Genomic DNA, 16,627 nt, shown 5'->3' on the forward strand with positions numbered 1-16,627 from the left:
CTGCCAGCTTTGTCCACATATCTTCTCTGGAAGTACCATCACTGGACCGAACCAGGTTACTCACAGAATCATGGGCACTTTCTCATGCTCCTCTACTAACATCATATATGCCATCATGTGCCAACAATGCCCAGATGCTTTGTATATTGGACAGACTTCTAACTCCCTTAGACAAAGGGTCTACGGGCACAAAACAGACATCAAAACACTCCAGATCCACAAACCAGTTAGTCAACATTTTAATGGAATGGGGCATTCTGTCAATGACCTCAGGGTATGTGTGTTACTGAAAAGAAATTATCGCTCCTTTGTAGAAAGGGAAGTGGACGAACTGACATTTATATTCAAATTCAGAATGTTAACACATGGTTTAAATCGTGATGTGAACTTTCTGAGTCACTATAGGGGCTCGTCTGCATACTTGGCTCAATCTAATTTTTGATCTTCTCCCCCACCCCTCCACTCTCTGATTTGCTCACCTTGATTATCTTTTTCTGATTTGTCCGGCTTACTTACTGTTTTTGGTTCTCTGTGTCTTAAATGTTGAGCCTGTTCTGGTCTGGCTATGGTCTGAAGAAGTGGGTCTGTCCAACGAAAGCTCACCTAATAAACTATTTTGCTAGTCTTTAAAGTGCTACTTGACTGCTTTTTGTTTTGATAGTGTATAGACTAGCACGGCTCCCTCTCTGTTACTATTCAGCAGGAGAGGGACGGAGTTGCCTACTTGCAGGGATACCGTGGACGGAGATTTGCTGGAAAGGCAGTGCGAGCCAGGGAGGCTCTGGCCTGAAGAAACCCCAGAGTGAGGCTCAGCCACAGGGGCCCATGAAAGTGCGAGGGCAGCAGAGGAGAAGTCAGGGGAAGAATAGGCAGCAGGTCCAACCTCTCCCCGCCCCACCGACTGCCAATAATGAGTTCCCAATCCAGACTGCAGTTTGTCTCTGTGGGGAGAGGCCAGATGATGAATGACAGGGGGTCACTGAAACAAGGTAACTGGGTTCCCCCAGGGAGGGAGAAGACCAGGTGTGGCTGCCACCGGAAGGGCAGTACCCAGCGTACGGGGTACTGCAGTCCGGGAGGAACACGGAGCCTGACAAAAGGTGGTGGAGACTTTAAATGGAGGTCAGTAACAGGCAAGAAAGTCGCAGCCAGCAGAGGGTGTGCTAAGACTGAAGAAGGAATTCCCAGACTGACCAGCAGAGGGATCAGTGGTGGTGAGCCATGGCCGGCTACATGAGTTTACAGCGGTGACAGACGGGGCACGTGGGAGGAGAAGCAGATGCATGTGGGGCTGAAGTAACTTGCCCAAGGTGTCACAAGAGATTGAGGGCAGAGACACAGGTCTTAGAAGAAAACAGGTCTAAGTCCTGGTCTAGGACCATCACCAGCACCAATACACTGCCTAAGAGCATGGGAACACACAGACCTGGAGCTCCTATGCAGCCCCTTCTGGATATTAAAATGCCTCTTTAACTGGTTCTCCCAGCAACCAGGGTGTGTTTCAGTTCATGTGTCTCTTCCAGTCCAGTCTCCATGCAGGGGTTCAGGAATGTTGCCTGAGTGGAGACTCCAGGCTGGTCCACACTAAAAAATGATGCCATCCCATTGAAGTTGCACAGGATGTGAAAAATCCACACTCCTGAGTGATATCATTAATCATGTCAATAACATTAGGTTTGGGCAGAGCTGCTAATGGCAGGTTTGGGGGCAGTTATCCCCAGGCCTGGATGCTGCCACAGCGACTTTGGCTGTGGCAACGGCCACAACTCTGGGACCCTTGGAAGTGTCCCAGCAGTGCTGCTCCCACTGCATGCAGCTGTGTGTGTGTGTGTGTATGTGTGGGAGTGTGTGTGTGTGTGTGTGTGTGTGTGTGTGTAGGAAGTTGTGTGTGTGTGTGTGTGTGTGTGTGTAGGAAGCAACACTAAGGTCTGGACGGCGCTGAGGGCTGACTGCATTTGGCCCTGCCCCTTCCTGAGTACAGAGCCAGGCGCCCCTCCCACCATGCTCCGCGGCGGCTGTTGGCACTGCTGGGCTGGGGATATGGATTACCTGCACTAAGCTCCCCTCCCCCTGTGTCTATATTGACATAGAGAGCTGTGCCATAGAAATCCCTAGATATACTATCCTGCCAACTACATAAAGACAAATGCATGTCAGCAGGGAACTGATCACAGTCTCCCGAATCCAGAGGATCATGAAAATAGCCAAATGGCCACAGTGAACTGCAGGAATACAAAATTGAGATCTGCATCGTCTTCTGCAAAAATGATCCTTGGATATCTGCATCGACATCTGTGGATGCAAAGCAGATATCCACACGTTTGCAGGGTTCTAGATCCACAATTTGTATCCACATCCGCATATCTGTCCGCAAAAATGAGCTGCCGATACCCACATCCACATCTGCACACGCTCATTGATTTGCAGGGCCCTAATTATTCTAAGTGCTCAGATTTTAGCTTTAGGCCAATTTATAGTGTTGGTATTACAGGTTTGAAATACCTACAAACCCTGCTCTGTCTTTATGTACATATGCTGTCTCGTCAATTCACCTCCCCGTTTTATCTCCACAGGAAAGAAAGGGATATCTTTTGCTGAATGCCCAAACTCTACAAGCTGCACAGGTATCTCTGTCTCTTTGTGTCTCCTCGTCAGTCCCTAAGGACTTTCCCAGCTGTCTCACTAACGTGTGAGGTTTCTGCATTTCCAGACCAGGAGAAGGTGCGCCTCGTGGGAGGAGAGGACAGGTGCTCGGGCAGAGTGGAGGTTTGGTACCGTGGCTCGTGGGGAACAGTTTGTGATGACTCCTGGGACATGGTGGATGCTCACGTTGTGTGTAAACAACTGGGCTGTGGCGCTGCCGTGTCTGCTCCAGGCAAGGCTTCATTCGGTGCGGGGACTGGTCCCATCTGGGTGGAGAAAGTGAACTGCAAAGGGACAGAGTTGTCTCTCTGGGACTGTCCTGCCATGCCCTGGGGTGCGAGCATCTGTGGTCATCAGGAGGATGCTGCAGTGAATTGCTCGGGTGAGTGACAGGAGATGTTTCTACTTCACTATATAAGTTTTAAGGGAGAGCAGTTGCCAGAGCACCTGACAGAGCAAACCTATAGACCAGGCCTCCTTTTTCTTTCATGGAGGTTGACAATGGATGGGATGGGATGGAACCGTTTTTGATTTGGACGTGCTGTGACATCGGATCACGTTGCTTCCTTTATCCAGCACAGGCGAGGCCATTGAGCCTGTGTTGCTCTGAGGAAGGGATAATGGGTGAAATGAAGGTGATGTGCAGAGGCACACGGGGACTAAAATGAACAATCACGTTAATGGCTCATCTCCTCGCCCACACTCCAACTCTCCTGCCTTTTCCCCTTGCAGGTGTGACGTTGACGACAGCTGCGCTGGCTAAAACAGGTAACATTCTCTGCCAAATGGAGGGTTAAATTGCCCTGGAGCCAGGGTCAGAGAGCGATGAGCTGGAACCCCCCAGCCTGAGCGAATGAGCTGCATTACACAGAGTGTGAAATCTAAGGGGTGAGTGACTCTCCAGTGGGAGTCGCAGGGGGTGCTGAGCAGGTCAGTTGTTGCTCTTTGGCTCGAGCTGAGAACACCTGCAGGGCCATGATTTAAACAGCAGCCTGTGGGCGATGCTCAGGCCCCACCCCCACCCCCACATCCCAGCTGGTTAATTTGCTTCCTCCTGGTTCAATAAGAGACTGGGGAGCTCCTCTGGGTTCCCCTGACTTCGACAGGATAACGTCTCCCTATTACCCATTTCCTTCCAGATCTTCCCAGCCACCGTCCAAGCGAGAGTGGGAGAGTAACGGTGCCTGTCATCATCTGCATTATCCTGGGGGTCCTGCTTTGCGTGGTCATAATCATTCTGGGCATGCAGGTGCAAAGGGCCAGGGCCCAGCGCAGAGGTGCGTCCTCGGCGGGGGGGTCACTTTGTGAAATGCTTCTGGGGTAGCTGTAGCTGAGGAGAGGAGTATGGGCAGAACTGTAAGGGGACCTCAGATCCGTGCTTAATCCAGTCTTATATAACACAGGCTGAACCTCTCTAATGCAGACTTTTCTCATCTGGCAACATCCATAACCTGGCATGATTTTAATTAGCCGGGTGGACCACTTATCATGGGCGTGGTCAGGTTTCGCACAGTCCCATAAAGTTTGTTTCCAGCCCCGGGTCTTGGCTCTCAGTGTTCTGTGCTGTTATTTAGCTGTAATTTACCCCGAGATGTCTTCCAACAGCCCAGTAAGCAGTGAAAGTGTTGGTAATGCTGCTAGATGTAGACAATATTGTCCTCCCGGGGTCTAGCAAATTATCTCATCTGACACTGGTCAGGCCCCGGGGGGTACAAGATTAGAGATGTTCAACCTCTCGTATCATAGATGATCTGGCTGTCGAAATGACCAAGAGAACATAACACTTTTGGATGATACTAACTTGATGCATTTGAGGGCAGTGGTGACACAGAAATAACATATAGAGGATTAGAGGGACTGTAAATATTGGCTCAAAAGACAGATCACTTTTGGGAAAGTACAAGAAAGGGGGTGTGAAGGAGGACACTGAAGAGAGAGATTCAGGAGAAGGGAGGATTTGAAGAAGAAATGCTGGGAAAGAGTTTGGGTGATAATCGCCAAAAATCAAAGACAATTCCAGTATTTGTTAGTTTCACTTGTTTTTTAAACAATTGCAAAAACTTTGGCTAGTTACTGGCTAGGGATTGTGGGTATTATGCATACAAGCACGAAGTATATACCTGCAAGTGTTTTTGTGCGAAGAGCTGTAAACGCCTGTTTGGGAGAGGAATTTTTTCAGATAATACCAGGGAGAGTAAAAGGAGTAATGAGATTAACGTATAGTTGTATATTTCAGACTAACTATGAACAGAGACTTGGGACCGTGAACTAGCCATGGTCTCTGTCTCCTGCCAATTGAAATTTAGGCTGGACAAAGCACTGGGAACATACATTTTTTTTCTTAGTCCTGCACTGACCTCAGGTTGTGGGGCTGGATGATCTAATTGGGATTCCCAGCTGTCACTTCTATCACCCTGGGCAAACTCTGTTCTTTTATTTTTGTCTTCCAGGTGCAACAATATCCTCAGATCCCGTGTATGAGGACATTGATTATAACCTGATGAGAGAGAAACAGAAGTTGGGTCGTGCAGGTCTGTGGGGCTCTTATTTTTGGAAATAGTTTTATTTCTATCTTAAGACCATGATCTACAGCTAGATTTCCTCAGCCACCTGCCCCCTGAACTATTGACTGCTGTGGAGTCTGGGTCTATGGAGAAACCAGTTCGTGGAGTCATGTAAATGCAGTAACAGATTACCCAGTTGGCCAACAAGCTGTGTGCCCAGGGGCCCTGGCCAATTGAGGGGGTCCCAGAAAAAACAGTGCGCCCATGCCCTTACCCACTTTGTCAGCCACTCGTACCGTGGTGCAGGGTTGTGGAATGCGGGCGAGCCTCACTGAGAGTGCCTGCTCAATGCTCCAGTCAGGAAACCATGGCAGCCCTCCATCCTGACCCTGTTTCCCGGCAGGGGCACCAGGAGGTGGGCAGGGGACGGCAGGTATAAGAAGTCGGGAGGGGCCCTCACTTTCTCTGCCCCAGCACCCCACAAAATGGAAATCTGCCTTTGTGTGAGCCCCCTTCCCCACCTCGGCCCTAGTCACACAAGAAGCAGTCCCAGCTGAACATCCTGCGGCCTTGGAGTGGAACTAAGGTGGGGCGGGAAGTGACTGCTCTTGGTACCAGGCTATGGCGTCATTCGAAAACTGCTGGAGCAGGGGATGTTTTGTGCTCCTCACCCACCACAGCTGCTGGGATCAGAGATCAGCCCAGGAGATGGGGGTAACTTGAGCCATGGTCCTTTGTACCATTTTGATGCAATGTTGATCAGCTGGGAGCATGCTGCTCTCAGTCTGGGAGTTTGCACAGCTCTCTGAGCATTTCCCATTGGCTACACGTTGTGGTCCGGGCAGGGGTGTGGCCCAATCGATCATCAAGGTGGAGGAGGGGGAGTGTTTTGTTTTAAGAAGTGGTGTTATCCATACAACTTATGTTTCTGTGCCTACCCTGCCTCATAAGTTCTTGGGGTACAATATGGGTCTTCCACCACTACCCATCCTCGTGGTACTCAGAGCATAAGAAACCCAACTTTACCCTTCTGAGTGCTCAGCGCTAACACCTATTCTTGGTGGACTCAGGACATTGTAATATTTAGCAACAAATCAACAGAGTACACAGAGCAGGCATTTTACTCTCCTCTTCTGTTAAAACAGATAGACATCTCCTCATGGCCAGTCAGGGTGTTGTCATCTGTGCTCTGGCTTCTGCACTGTCTGGTCCTGCAGCGTTAAAAGGTCCCAGTAACTTTGCTCTGGGGCTGTATCCCAGAGTTAAGTTCCCACAAGCTTTTCTTTTGAGCTGCATTGTATAGTGTGACAAAGCTTTCTCCACCTTTGCGTCTCCTGTGCTTTCAGGCGGAGCGTTTGTCTCTCAGGCTCATGGCAGTCTTCAGTTTAGACACCTTCCCGGGGATCACAAACTTGCCCTTGCCTTTCCCTGCACTTTTCCAAATTAGTCCTTCCCCTGTGGTGTGTCCCACTCTCTGAATCAACTTTCTCTCTCTCATGGCATATAGGAGATTAGGGAATAGGGGTCGGGGGGAACCCAGGCCTACCCTCATCTCTGGGTTACATCTCAGGAACCCTGACAGCACCTGTCTATAATATTCCCAGTATCAGCTGCATGACAGCTACAATTCTCCGCAGCCCTTCCCGGCACCTCCTTTACTGCAGGCTTTTTGTCCTGGTACATGATGGCATTTGTCCCTCCCAGACCTTCCACAGAGACTTCTGTCCCCTGCTCTTTGCACTCAGTGAGCTAGTGGAAAGGTGCTTTTAAACAGTACCAGGAAGTTCTTAAATGGCTCCGGGTGTTTTGATTAGCCTGTCGTACTTAGTCCTGGAAAACCTCTGATTGTTCTGGATTAGCCCTTTTTATTTGATCACAGGAAAAGAAACCTATTTAATCTGGAGCCAATGTACTTTCCTTCTTCCACTCTCCTTCAGCCTTCTGGCCTGACTCTATCAGATATCCCCTTACCATACGGCTCAACACCATGGGGTTGGGAAAGGTACCCACCACAGACCATCTACGTTGCTATGACAGCTTTTGGGTTGGTGTTGTATGAGGAAATGGAAAAGTTGCAGGGACAGGGGCCACCTGGTTACCCTTGTATTCTTCTCTTTGGTGCTCTGTATCCACTGAAGAAGTGCATAGTTGTTCACAAGGATAAATTATTGGCCCAGGAGGTAGTAACACAGCATTTCCATGGCCCACTTAATGGGGAGGCATTCCCCTTTGACTGCTACATATTTCTGTTCTCTCAGCAGGAGTTTCGTGTGAAGGTAGAGGACCAGGTGTTCTTTGTCCCTGGCCATCTGTGATAGGACAACTTCCAATCCCACCTTGGATATGTCTGTCTGAGAATTAATTCTTTGTTAAAAATGGAGCAATAGGCACAGGATTACTGCAGAGGGCTAGTCACAGATCTGTGAATGCTTTCTGCACTGCATCAGTCCACTTAGCCACACCACGATTCCAGGCTTTTATCAGATATGCTGGGAGATATGCTCTGGGGGCAAAGTGGGAGATGAGTCATTGGTAGTGTCCTACCATAACCAGGAATGTTTGGATTTCCTTTTTTCCAATTGAGCCAGGGCCAATTTTCAATAGCCTCAGGCTTGTTCAGTCAAGGATTGACCATGTCCCTTCCTATGACGTAGTCAAGGTATTTAGCTTCAGCTAGCCCCACAGCACATGCGGCCAGCTTGGCTGTAAGGATGGCCCACATTAGGGTATCCAGTTCCACGTCCACCTTTTCCAAGTGATCTCCCGTAGCTGGTACGGGGGCACAGGAGCTTATCCATGAGAAGCTGGAAGGTGCCGCATGCAGTCTGAAACGGAGAAGACTATACTGGCCCAAGCACAAGAAAACAGTTTTTAATTTTGCCTCACTGACCGAGGGGATTTGCCAGGATCCATTTGTTAAATCGAGCGTTAGAAAATGGGCGTTGAACAGGCAGTCAACTAACTCAGCAATGCAGAAGTTGGGGTATGTGTCAAATTTAGGTACCTCGTTCAGCCAGCGGAAATCATTAGTCGTTTGTGAAGTCTAGGGGTGCCATCGAGTTTAGGCACCAACACAGTCAGGCTGGACCATCATTGTGGGTCTCCTTAATGATTCCCAGTTCCAGTATTCTTTTTAGATTGGCCTTGATTTCTTCCCTCATTGCTGCTGGGACCTTGTATGGCCTTAGTGTTACCTTGGCCCACGGATTTCTGAAAATGTGGTGATACGGCTCAGTTGTTCATCTTGCTTCAGCAAGAACACAACCTGGTACTGGTTGATCATCTGAGACACCTTGTTATTTTGGTTTCATGTTAAATCAAGGGATATCGTCATCAGCTGGTGCAGGCTGTCTCCCTGGACCAGGGCCTCTAGACAACTATATGCTTCTTGGGTTTGCCCAGGTTTCAAAAGATTAATGTGACAGATTTGTTTCCAGCATCCCAGCTACCATACCTTGAAGTTTACTTCCCCCACAGTTTCCACCAACTCTTAGAGACCTTGCCTTGGGCCAAGAGTTTGCTTTCTGCCATGGGTAATAAATAATACCATCACCCGACTCCCTGGTTGGAACTGCTGAGCTTTTGCCTGGCAGATTTAATGGTTTTACTGGGCCTCCTGCGCCTCTCCCAGATGTTCCCATAGGACTGGCTGGGGTGTTTCAGGCTATCTGTTCTCGCATCTGCAGAACATATGCATTTGTGTATCTTTCCCCATGTTGGTTTCCTCCTCCCAGATCTCTCTGGCAATATCTCATATGCCATGGGAGAGGCTCCCATATAATAATTAAAAGGGAGAAAAGCCGGTCAAGCCCTGAGGCACCCGAGGCAAGCATAAGGTAAGGTAGTAGAGTAACCCGCTCCTTCCCTTCCCTACTTACTACATTCCTTGTCATAGATTTGAGAGTTCAGCTGAACTTTTCAACCAGCCCGTCTGTTTGTGGATGATCAGTTGAGAGCCTCATGGTATTTGTTTAGAGCAGGGCACATAGGTCCTTTATTAAGTTTGATATAAATGGAGTTCCTTTGGCTGCTCCAGTCGGGCAAAAATTTCCACCAGTGCTTCGGCTATTGTTTTAGAGGGTGTGTTTCACCGGGGAATGGCTTCTGGATACCAATTTGCATAGTCCAGGACTACAAGTATATTTTGGTGGTCCCGGCTCATCTTCTCCAGGGATCCCACTATGGCTATATGCTCAAACGGGGCCTTTATGACAGGAAGGAGTACGAAATGGGCTGTGCAGTTGACACTCAGATACCTCTGCTCGTCTTTGTGCACTCCAGGAGAGAAGAAACTTTGTAGGACTCATGCTAAAGTTTTTCCCCTCCCCCCACATGCCTCCCCAAAAAGATGAGTCTGAGCAAGGATTAATACAGCTTTCTGGTGCTTTTGAAGTACTAGGAGCTGCTGTCGCTTCGACCCCCCAGACTGGGGCAAACCCAGTATAGAAGGTCCCTTATTATAAAATAGGGTCTGGTCCCTGTCACCTCCTTCCTTCTTGTCATCATACCTTGAGTCTTTGGCTTGGCCCTAACCAAAATTGTCCTTTCTAGCACTAATCTTCCTGCGTTCTGGAGGACCAGTCTCTGCCGCCTCTGCCAATTTGGAGGCATTCGAATAGGGTTTGGACTCAGATATTTCTCCGCATGATGCCCTCCTTTTCAGCTGCTCAGGTCTGCCTGTCTATGAGAGCCACCTTCTGATTTTAAATCAGCATTTGGCTTTCCAAAGACTTAGCTGCCCTTCTTTTTCTGGACCTCTTGCAAGTGGGAAACAAATCTGGGGCTAATACACTTTCCTTCCACTACCACCCCTCTCCTGCTGCCATCTGGCCTGACTCAGTCACAAGAGTTAAAACAAGGATTTTATTTTACTTAAAACTGAGCTATGCAAAAGTACAAACCAACCATTTGCACTGCACAGTGGTTCACATGAGTGAGCATATGCAGTGTTCCAAGCCCTAACAAAACTAGCTTTGGTCGCTGTGTCAGTTTCTTTACTGAACACTGACAATAGTGTCTCTTGACCATTTAGGCCTGATTTTCATGTGACTGACGTGTTTTTTTTCCCTGTAATTCTGGTTCAGAAAGGTGTTTAAGAAAAAAAATCATAATGAATTTTTATGTAATGTCATTTCAGGTTGCTCACTTGGTCGTGTGCAAGTGATGCACTGCAGATAAGGCATCCCTGGGTTTGCATGTTAACAGTGAATGCAAAATCTTCCTCCGATAATGACTTAACACTTGGATTTTTTTTCTTATACCAGTGTTACCCACAGTCTGAAAACATCCTTGTCATCCAGGAAACACTTATATCAAAACCTATTGAAATGAGGAATAGTCTGTTAGCACCCAATGTCCACACAGAAAAAGTTTGACTGCTAAATGATGCTGCTTTCTGATAAAATACAGCTGTGAGAAATTTTCTATGGCTCTCACTCTTGCACCACCAGCACCAGTCAGACAGAGCAAAAATTGGTTTTGAAATTCTTTCAGTGATTTGCATGGTTTTTCAAAAGACTTTCTGTTAATAGGAATTCTAGCCACAAAGTGCACTGGACTATAGTTTCTCTGCTAGCTGCACTTCAAGTGTAAAAAAAGCCCCTCCTTGACCATGCCTGGAATATACTGATACTGGAAATCCTACTCTTGGATCATCAGCAAGTGGTCAGTTTAACAGCTCTCACTTGTTTGTTGTCTCTCCAGACTCTACTGCGGTGGATTCAGTGACAAAACAGCAATATTATAATGGGGACAGCGACGGGGAAACCAATCCCAGATCGGAACAAGGTAAAGGGGTCATACAAAGACAAGGAACCAAAGCTGGATGGAGAAATTAATTCCTAGGCATTTTGTGTAAAGGATTTCCCCTCCATCCCTTTCCTGCATTCTGTTTCTTGGGCCAGCACTGAGTGGATTCATTCTGATCGGATCAGATTTAACTGCTTTCAAAGATTTCCAGTAAACCCTGTGATGGAAACTTGTGAGCAGTACCTGTTCCTTCCTGTGCGAGTTCATATTGTCCTCCCCCAGGGGAGAAGGTGCAAATAACGGAGCCCAGGAATATTCATTTGGCATGGAAAAATCTGAATTTCACATTTGGTGCTTTCCATTAAATACACCCCTAATCTGTGCCTGTGATTTACCCAGCTGCTTCCTTGGTGTGAACACAAGCCATAATCACAATCTAACCCCGAAAAGCTAAGGGTTTAAACAAAGTTTATAGAGTTCAACGGTATTCACAAAGGTTAGTTTTGGTGTGGCTGCTTCTGTCTTCTGGAGTGTCCAGCTGCAGGTCAGGACCAACACAGAACCTTATCCCACCGAAAGGCACAAAAACCTTGCTGTTGGATTCAGTGGGGAATGGCTGAGCCCCTAGATATTCATGTGAAAGTAAAGGTGGCACATTCCCTAGATCACAGTATTTCCAGGATTTTCCCTCTTCTCCTTGATTATCCTGTGATGGCTTCTACAAAAGCCCAGAAAAACAGCCTGAGCTCCAATGCAACAGGCAGTTACTGGGGAGCTCGAAACCTGCTGGGAAACTGGGTGTGTTCCAGGAAAGCTGAGTGTGTTTTTTGCTGTTCCAGAAGGAGCTTCCCCAGCTGGTTCTCAGTTGGGTTATGAAGACGTGGAGGAGCCTGTCTTGAGTGATGCCCCCCTGACTACAGATGACAAAGGTAAGGAAAGAATCTGCGTCCTGGGAGCAGCATTAGCCCAGGAAAAAAATAAGACAGGTTGAACCTCTGTAGTCTGGCGGCCTTGGGACCTGACTAGTGCCAAATGAGCGAAGTTGCTGGACCACAGGAGGTTAATATTGTTTAGCTGCATTACTAACACTTCCACTGCTTCCTGGGCTGTTAGAAGACATGTGGAGGTAAATTACAGCTAAATAACAGCACAGAACACTGAGAGCCAGGACTGGTGGCTGTAAGTAAACTTTATGGGCTCATAGGAAGTTTGGCCACACCCATTGTTTGGCCAACTAAAAGGATTAAGGATGTTGCTGGACTCGAGGGGTTCAACCTGTAATTGTCTTTGTAGATGGAAAAATTGTGCACTGTGGGTTTGCTCTTGCAAATTGCTAAGCATCCTTGGTCCTGCTGCAGTCAGCAGGAGCTCAGGGAGCCAGGCTTATTACAGGATCAAGCCTTCTGCAAGCAGCTGTTTGACAAACTATTTTCCTGTACAGCATGGCTATGCATGCAGACAGTCAGTGCAGAGATACACTCAGGGAAGCAAGAAGCTGTAAAGCTTGTGGTACTGCAGATCGGAATAGTCATATTAGCTAAACAGTGTGACTCCAGAAGAAGCTTGTTCAGCTCCAGCCAGTGCTGAACAACTCCAGTCTCTGTTCCTGGCACTCACTTTCACATGCACTGACATGACTCGCAACGTTAGGGGGTAATCTCTCTCAGCACAGCCTTCTGCTTGGCAGTAATGGTCCCTCTCAACCGTCCTTGCTTGTGTCGAGTCTACTGATTTAGTCGTGAGCTTCCCACATACTGTGACAGGTGAAGAAATGTACAGATTTCACTCACAGACCCACATCTTGCCCCAGCCTGATGGTGCAGCTCAAGGGTACTATATGGGCCAGACTAGTTCAGTGAAATGGATCAAACTAGATTTTAACAATAGTAAAAAATTTAGGAAGTGGAAGAAAGAAAAAGTTTGCCCAGTTCTCCATTTATCTGTTTCTAACTATGTAATTAGTACAATAACAAAATGTAGTGGGGAAATCTTCCTTTAGCCTAGACAGTAAACCTCCATCCTTGCTGCCTCCTTACAGATCTCCCACATATCCATGAGTTTCTCAGGCTCCTTCCAGCAATTTAGATACCTCAAGTCCTTAATATGTTAGATAAATGTGATCTGTGTAAAATTCCTCTGGCACTGAGATGGCAGGAAGAAAAGGGGGGACTTTTGATTTCTTATCACCCTGGAAGTGTCAGTACTTCAGGGCTCTTCCTACAAGGTGTGTAATGGGTAAGTGATGTATCTAGTCAGTGGACAGTCTCTTCTTATCACCATTAATTCCTGTTTCTGTTTCAGAGGCTCCTGCTCAGGATGGAGATGTCCCAGCCGATGGTTATGACGATGTTAGAGACATTTCTGACCCTGAGGACTTCTGGAGTTCAGGGCAGAATACCCAGGAAGCTACTGGGGTCGCTGGGGTGAATGACAGGAAGAGGGAGTCACAGAAAGGTGAGTGGGGAAAAGCTGCTACAATTCTTGTGTCATGATCGCTTGTTTCACTACCGAGTTAGGCACCGCGTTTCTGTACAAATATTGTTTTACTTCCATCAGCTCTTGGGCGTCCTGGTCAAATTCATGACTCCCTGCTGGAGCTGTGAAATTGACAAGAAAATGGTGGGGGTGGGAGTGGAGGGGAGGGGGTTTCCAGTTAAAGCCTAATCTTGCTCAGGCTTTTTTCCAGACAGGCTTCACTTGGCTGCCTTCCCTCTCCCAGCTGGGCTGGTTTTGGGCAATGGGCAGCCATGCGCTCAGTGGATGGAAGCAGGGAGCTGGGGAGGGGAACTGAGTGCCGAGGCTCTCAGGCTCCAACACCACCTTGCTTAAGTGAGCGGAAGAGCTCCTGGTGAGAGTGTGCACCACAGGCAAAAGGAGGACAGTGCAGACATGATCAATCACAATAATTACTGCTGGCTCAGAAAGTGATCTAACATAGATCAGCTTAGATTTCTAGTGTAGACGTAGCTGATATCTGGGAAAAGATGCAGCTCCGAGATATAGATACTGACATGGAAGCTCAGCTTTCACTCTACAAAAGGAAGCTGAAGAAAGAAGGTTCAAATCATGAACCAACTTTAATGTCAAGGCTCAGGAACCAGAAGACAAACAGAAACCAAAATGATTTATTTTCAATCTCAAGACTTTGAAGCTAATCTCATGATATTTGAGTGCTGTCTCCTGATTTCTGAACACTTTGGGTTGGTGGTGCTGAGAAGTCGGCTTCCTACTGACCCACGTGAACCAGTTCTGGGTGGGAATGTGAATTATTCAGCAAGGAAGCAGCCCTGATCAAAATGATGGTTGCGAGGAGTCTCTTGCCCTGACACTGTGCACAGATGCATTTGAGATAGAAATTCTAGAAGGGGTTATTTGCAGAGCCCTGCAAATCTGTGGATTGATATCTGCGTCTGCAGATGTCAGTGGAGATATCTGTGACCCATTTTTGCAGATGCAGATGCAGGTACAAATTTGATCTCCATGTAAGACTCTAGTTATGGGGCTGTTAAATGGGATCTCTGCAAGGAGCAAGTAACCAGGGACAGCCTCTACTGGACACTAGAGGTTCCTGTCATGACTCTGAAAATCAGCTCTTGTTAAATTGACCTCCTCAGCTGTATGATGTTCCCTAAACATTATTAAATGAATTGAAATCTGTGATGATTCCTATATATGGCCCCAAACCTGCAAAGGCTGGAGTCTATTTGTCACTCTGCTCACATGAGTATCTCACTGACTCCAGGATGGCACGAGCTAATCACAAAGAGTAAAAGCTACTCTGGCAGGGGCACCCAGCTCCAGAGCTGGCCGACCCTGCAGGGAGCAGCAACCATGGCAGGCTGGGCCCAGGAGCCTAGTGAAGGGAGACCCGGACCATCCACTTGCTCTGGGTAGCACATCCCAGAGGGAGGGACGTGGTCAGGAGGCTGCCCTCAGATGCCTCAATGGCCTACCCAGACAGAAGCTGCCACTCTGCTCATTCTGCCTTCAGAGCTAGTCAGCTGGAGAGCAGCAGCTGCTACTGCATGGCTTTGGGGAGAGCTAAGCCAATTTTGGGGATCGCTATAGACCCCACACACTGCACCCTCGTGCCGACTTCAGTGTTTGCAGGATCAGGGCTTGTGTGTCTTCTCCCAAGCAAGGTGTCGGTTCCTTGGGTGGTAATGGGAAGAGAAGGTCCCTGTGGTGGGATTAGTTAGGGGCCTGGTAGCAGGTTTGAAATCGTTCTCTTCAGTACGGAATGTCTCCATTCGAGTTGTACCAGAGCATCTTCCAGTCTGCGGCTGAGGACTGAGCTCCCACTTTGCACCTCAGAGGAAAGTGGGTGGGGACGAAATGGACATCGTCTGATACCTGCTGAGAATAATGTGCACATGTGTATTGCGTCAGGACAAGCTCTGTGACATCATCCACTTTTGGGTGCCTTTCCCTTCCCTTGCACGTCCCCTGGGGTAGGAGACCTGCACTGCTCCTCCCTGGCAGACCTCACTTGGCACGTGCCCCTTTCGGGACTGTGGCAGCCATCAGGACTTAGAGCTGCCCATGCTGAAGCTTTAGGGAGGCATCACAAAGTCACTGGTATCAAAGCCACCAACTTCCCCTTTCGCCGGGGGATGCCTGATTCCCCCAGTTGTGCCCCATCCTACTCCTTCTCCCAAGCCCTTGCCCCACCTTGCTTCCACCCACCCCCATTCCACCCCTACCCTGCCTCTTCACCCATCCTCCTGAGCGTGCCCCATTTGTGCTCCTTCCCCCCACCCCCAGAGCATCCAAATGCCACAAAGCAGCTGATTGCGGCAAGTTGGGATGAGCTGATCAGCAGGGTCACGGGTGGTTGAGAGGTGCTGGGGTGAGGAGGAAACAATTGCCAGAAGGTGCTGAGCACCTGCTAAGGTTTCTAGCCCTGGAACACCCACGGAGTCAATACAGGTGATCAACATCTTCATGATGCCCCTGCACCAGACAGGTCACAGCTTGGAGAAAGTCTGATCCCAGATGTTTTCTTTGTGGAACAGACTGGCATCATCGACTAAAATTATCAGGGTCCTAATGAGAGAAACAGGGAAAATTCACAGCCCATATTATAGACTGCTCCCAAGTTAAGTAAGTGCATGTGTGTTTAAAACAGATACGTTGGCTGTATTGTGCTTCCTTTGATATTTTCAGATTGGAGTCTGCACTCCTTAAAAATTGAAGGGGCCTCCAGGACAGAGAGAGTCAGCACAACCCTACCTCCTGAAGACCCGGGTTATGATGACGTTGAAGCTGGTGTCCCTGAGACATCAGTGTAAGAATATCATCACATACCCCGTGAGGATGTAAATGCTGTCTGGTTAAACTTTTTCTCTTCAAAATGCTCCCTGGGCAAGAGGGCACCAGGACAGTCCCTGCCATGGATCTGGTTCTCTCAGCTTTTCTAGTGGGCTTTCATGTAATTGCAAGAAACATAAGAGAGACTGAGACAGGGCCTGTGATTGTCCCTGTAATTTCTCATTGACCAGACTGCCTGAAGCTTATTCTGCTTTCTTATTTTGAATATTTCTTCATCGTGAAATTTTGTTTTTTTTATATTAATTCCTTTGTAAAGTGTGTTCAAGGAAGGATGCTTTCTTACAAGGTACATAAGGAGGCTCCCTGGGGAGATGGAGACTGAACCCGCAAAATATGATAATTGCAAAGTGCCATTTCTCAGTATTGCGGGTTGGGCTAAGGGCTGCTGGACAGAGAACAAA

General features: G+C 48.0%; 1 protein-coding gene across 1 annotated transcript in view; it reads left to right on the top strand.

Moving 5' to 3' along the window:
- Window positions 1-16,186, top strand: part of LOC142012669 (scavenger receptor cysteine-rich type 1 protein M130-like) — a 32,795-nt gene extending 16,609 nt beyond the window's left edge. The window contains exons 7-15 of the mRNA XM_074993361.1: window positions 2,574-2,624; window positions 2,711-3,025; window positions 3,376-3,411; window positions 3,783-3,920; window positions 5,094-5,174; window positions 10,851-10,934; window positions 11,735-11,824; window positions 13,197-13,349; window positions 16,062-16,186. Of these exons, the coding sequence (XP_074849462.1) occupies window positions 2,574-2,624; window positions 2,711-3,025; window positions 3,376-3,411; window positions 3,783-3,920; window positions 5,094-5,174; window positions 10,851-10,934; window positions 11,735-11,824; window positions 13,197-13,349; window positions 16,062-16,186 (1,073 nt within the window). The remainder of the gene's footprint in view (window positions 1-2,573; window positions 2,625-2,710; window positions 3,026-3,375; window positions 3,412-3,782; window positions 3,921-5,093; window positions 5,175-10,850; window positions 10,935-11,734; window positions 11,825-13,196; window positions 13,350-16,061) is intronic.
- Window positions 16,187-16,627: the final 441 nt, after the last annotated feature.

This window comes from Carettochelys insculpta, chromosome 1 (genome assembly GCF_033958435.1).
Source record: "Carettochelys insculpta isolate YL-2023 chromosome 1, ASM3395843v1, whole genome shotgun sequence".
Taxonomy (NCBI): domain Eukaryota; kingdom Metazoa; phylum Chordata; order Testudines; family Carettochelyidae; genus Carettochelys; species Carettochelys insculpta.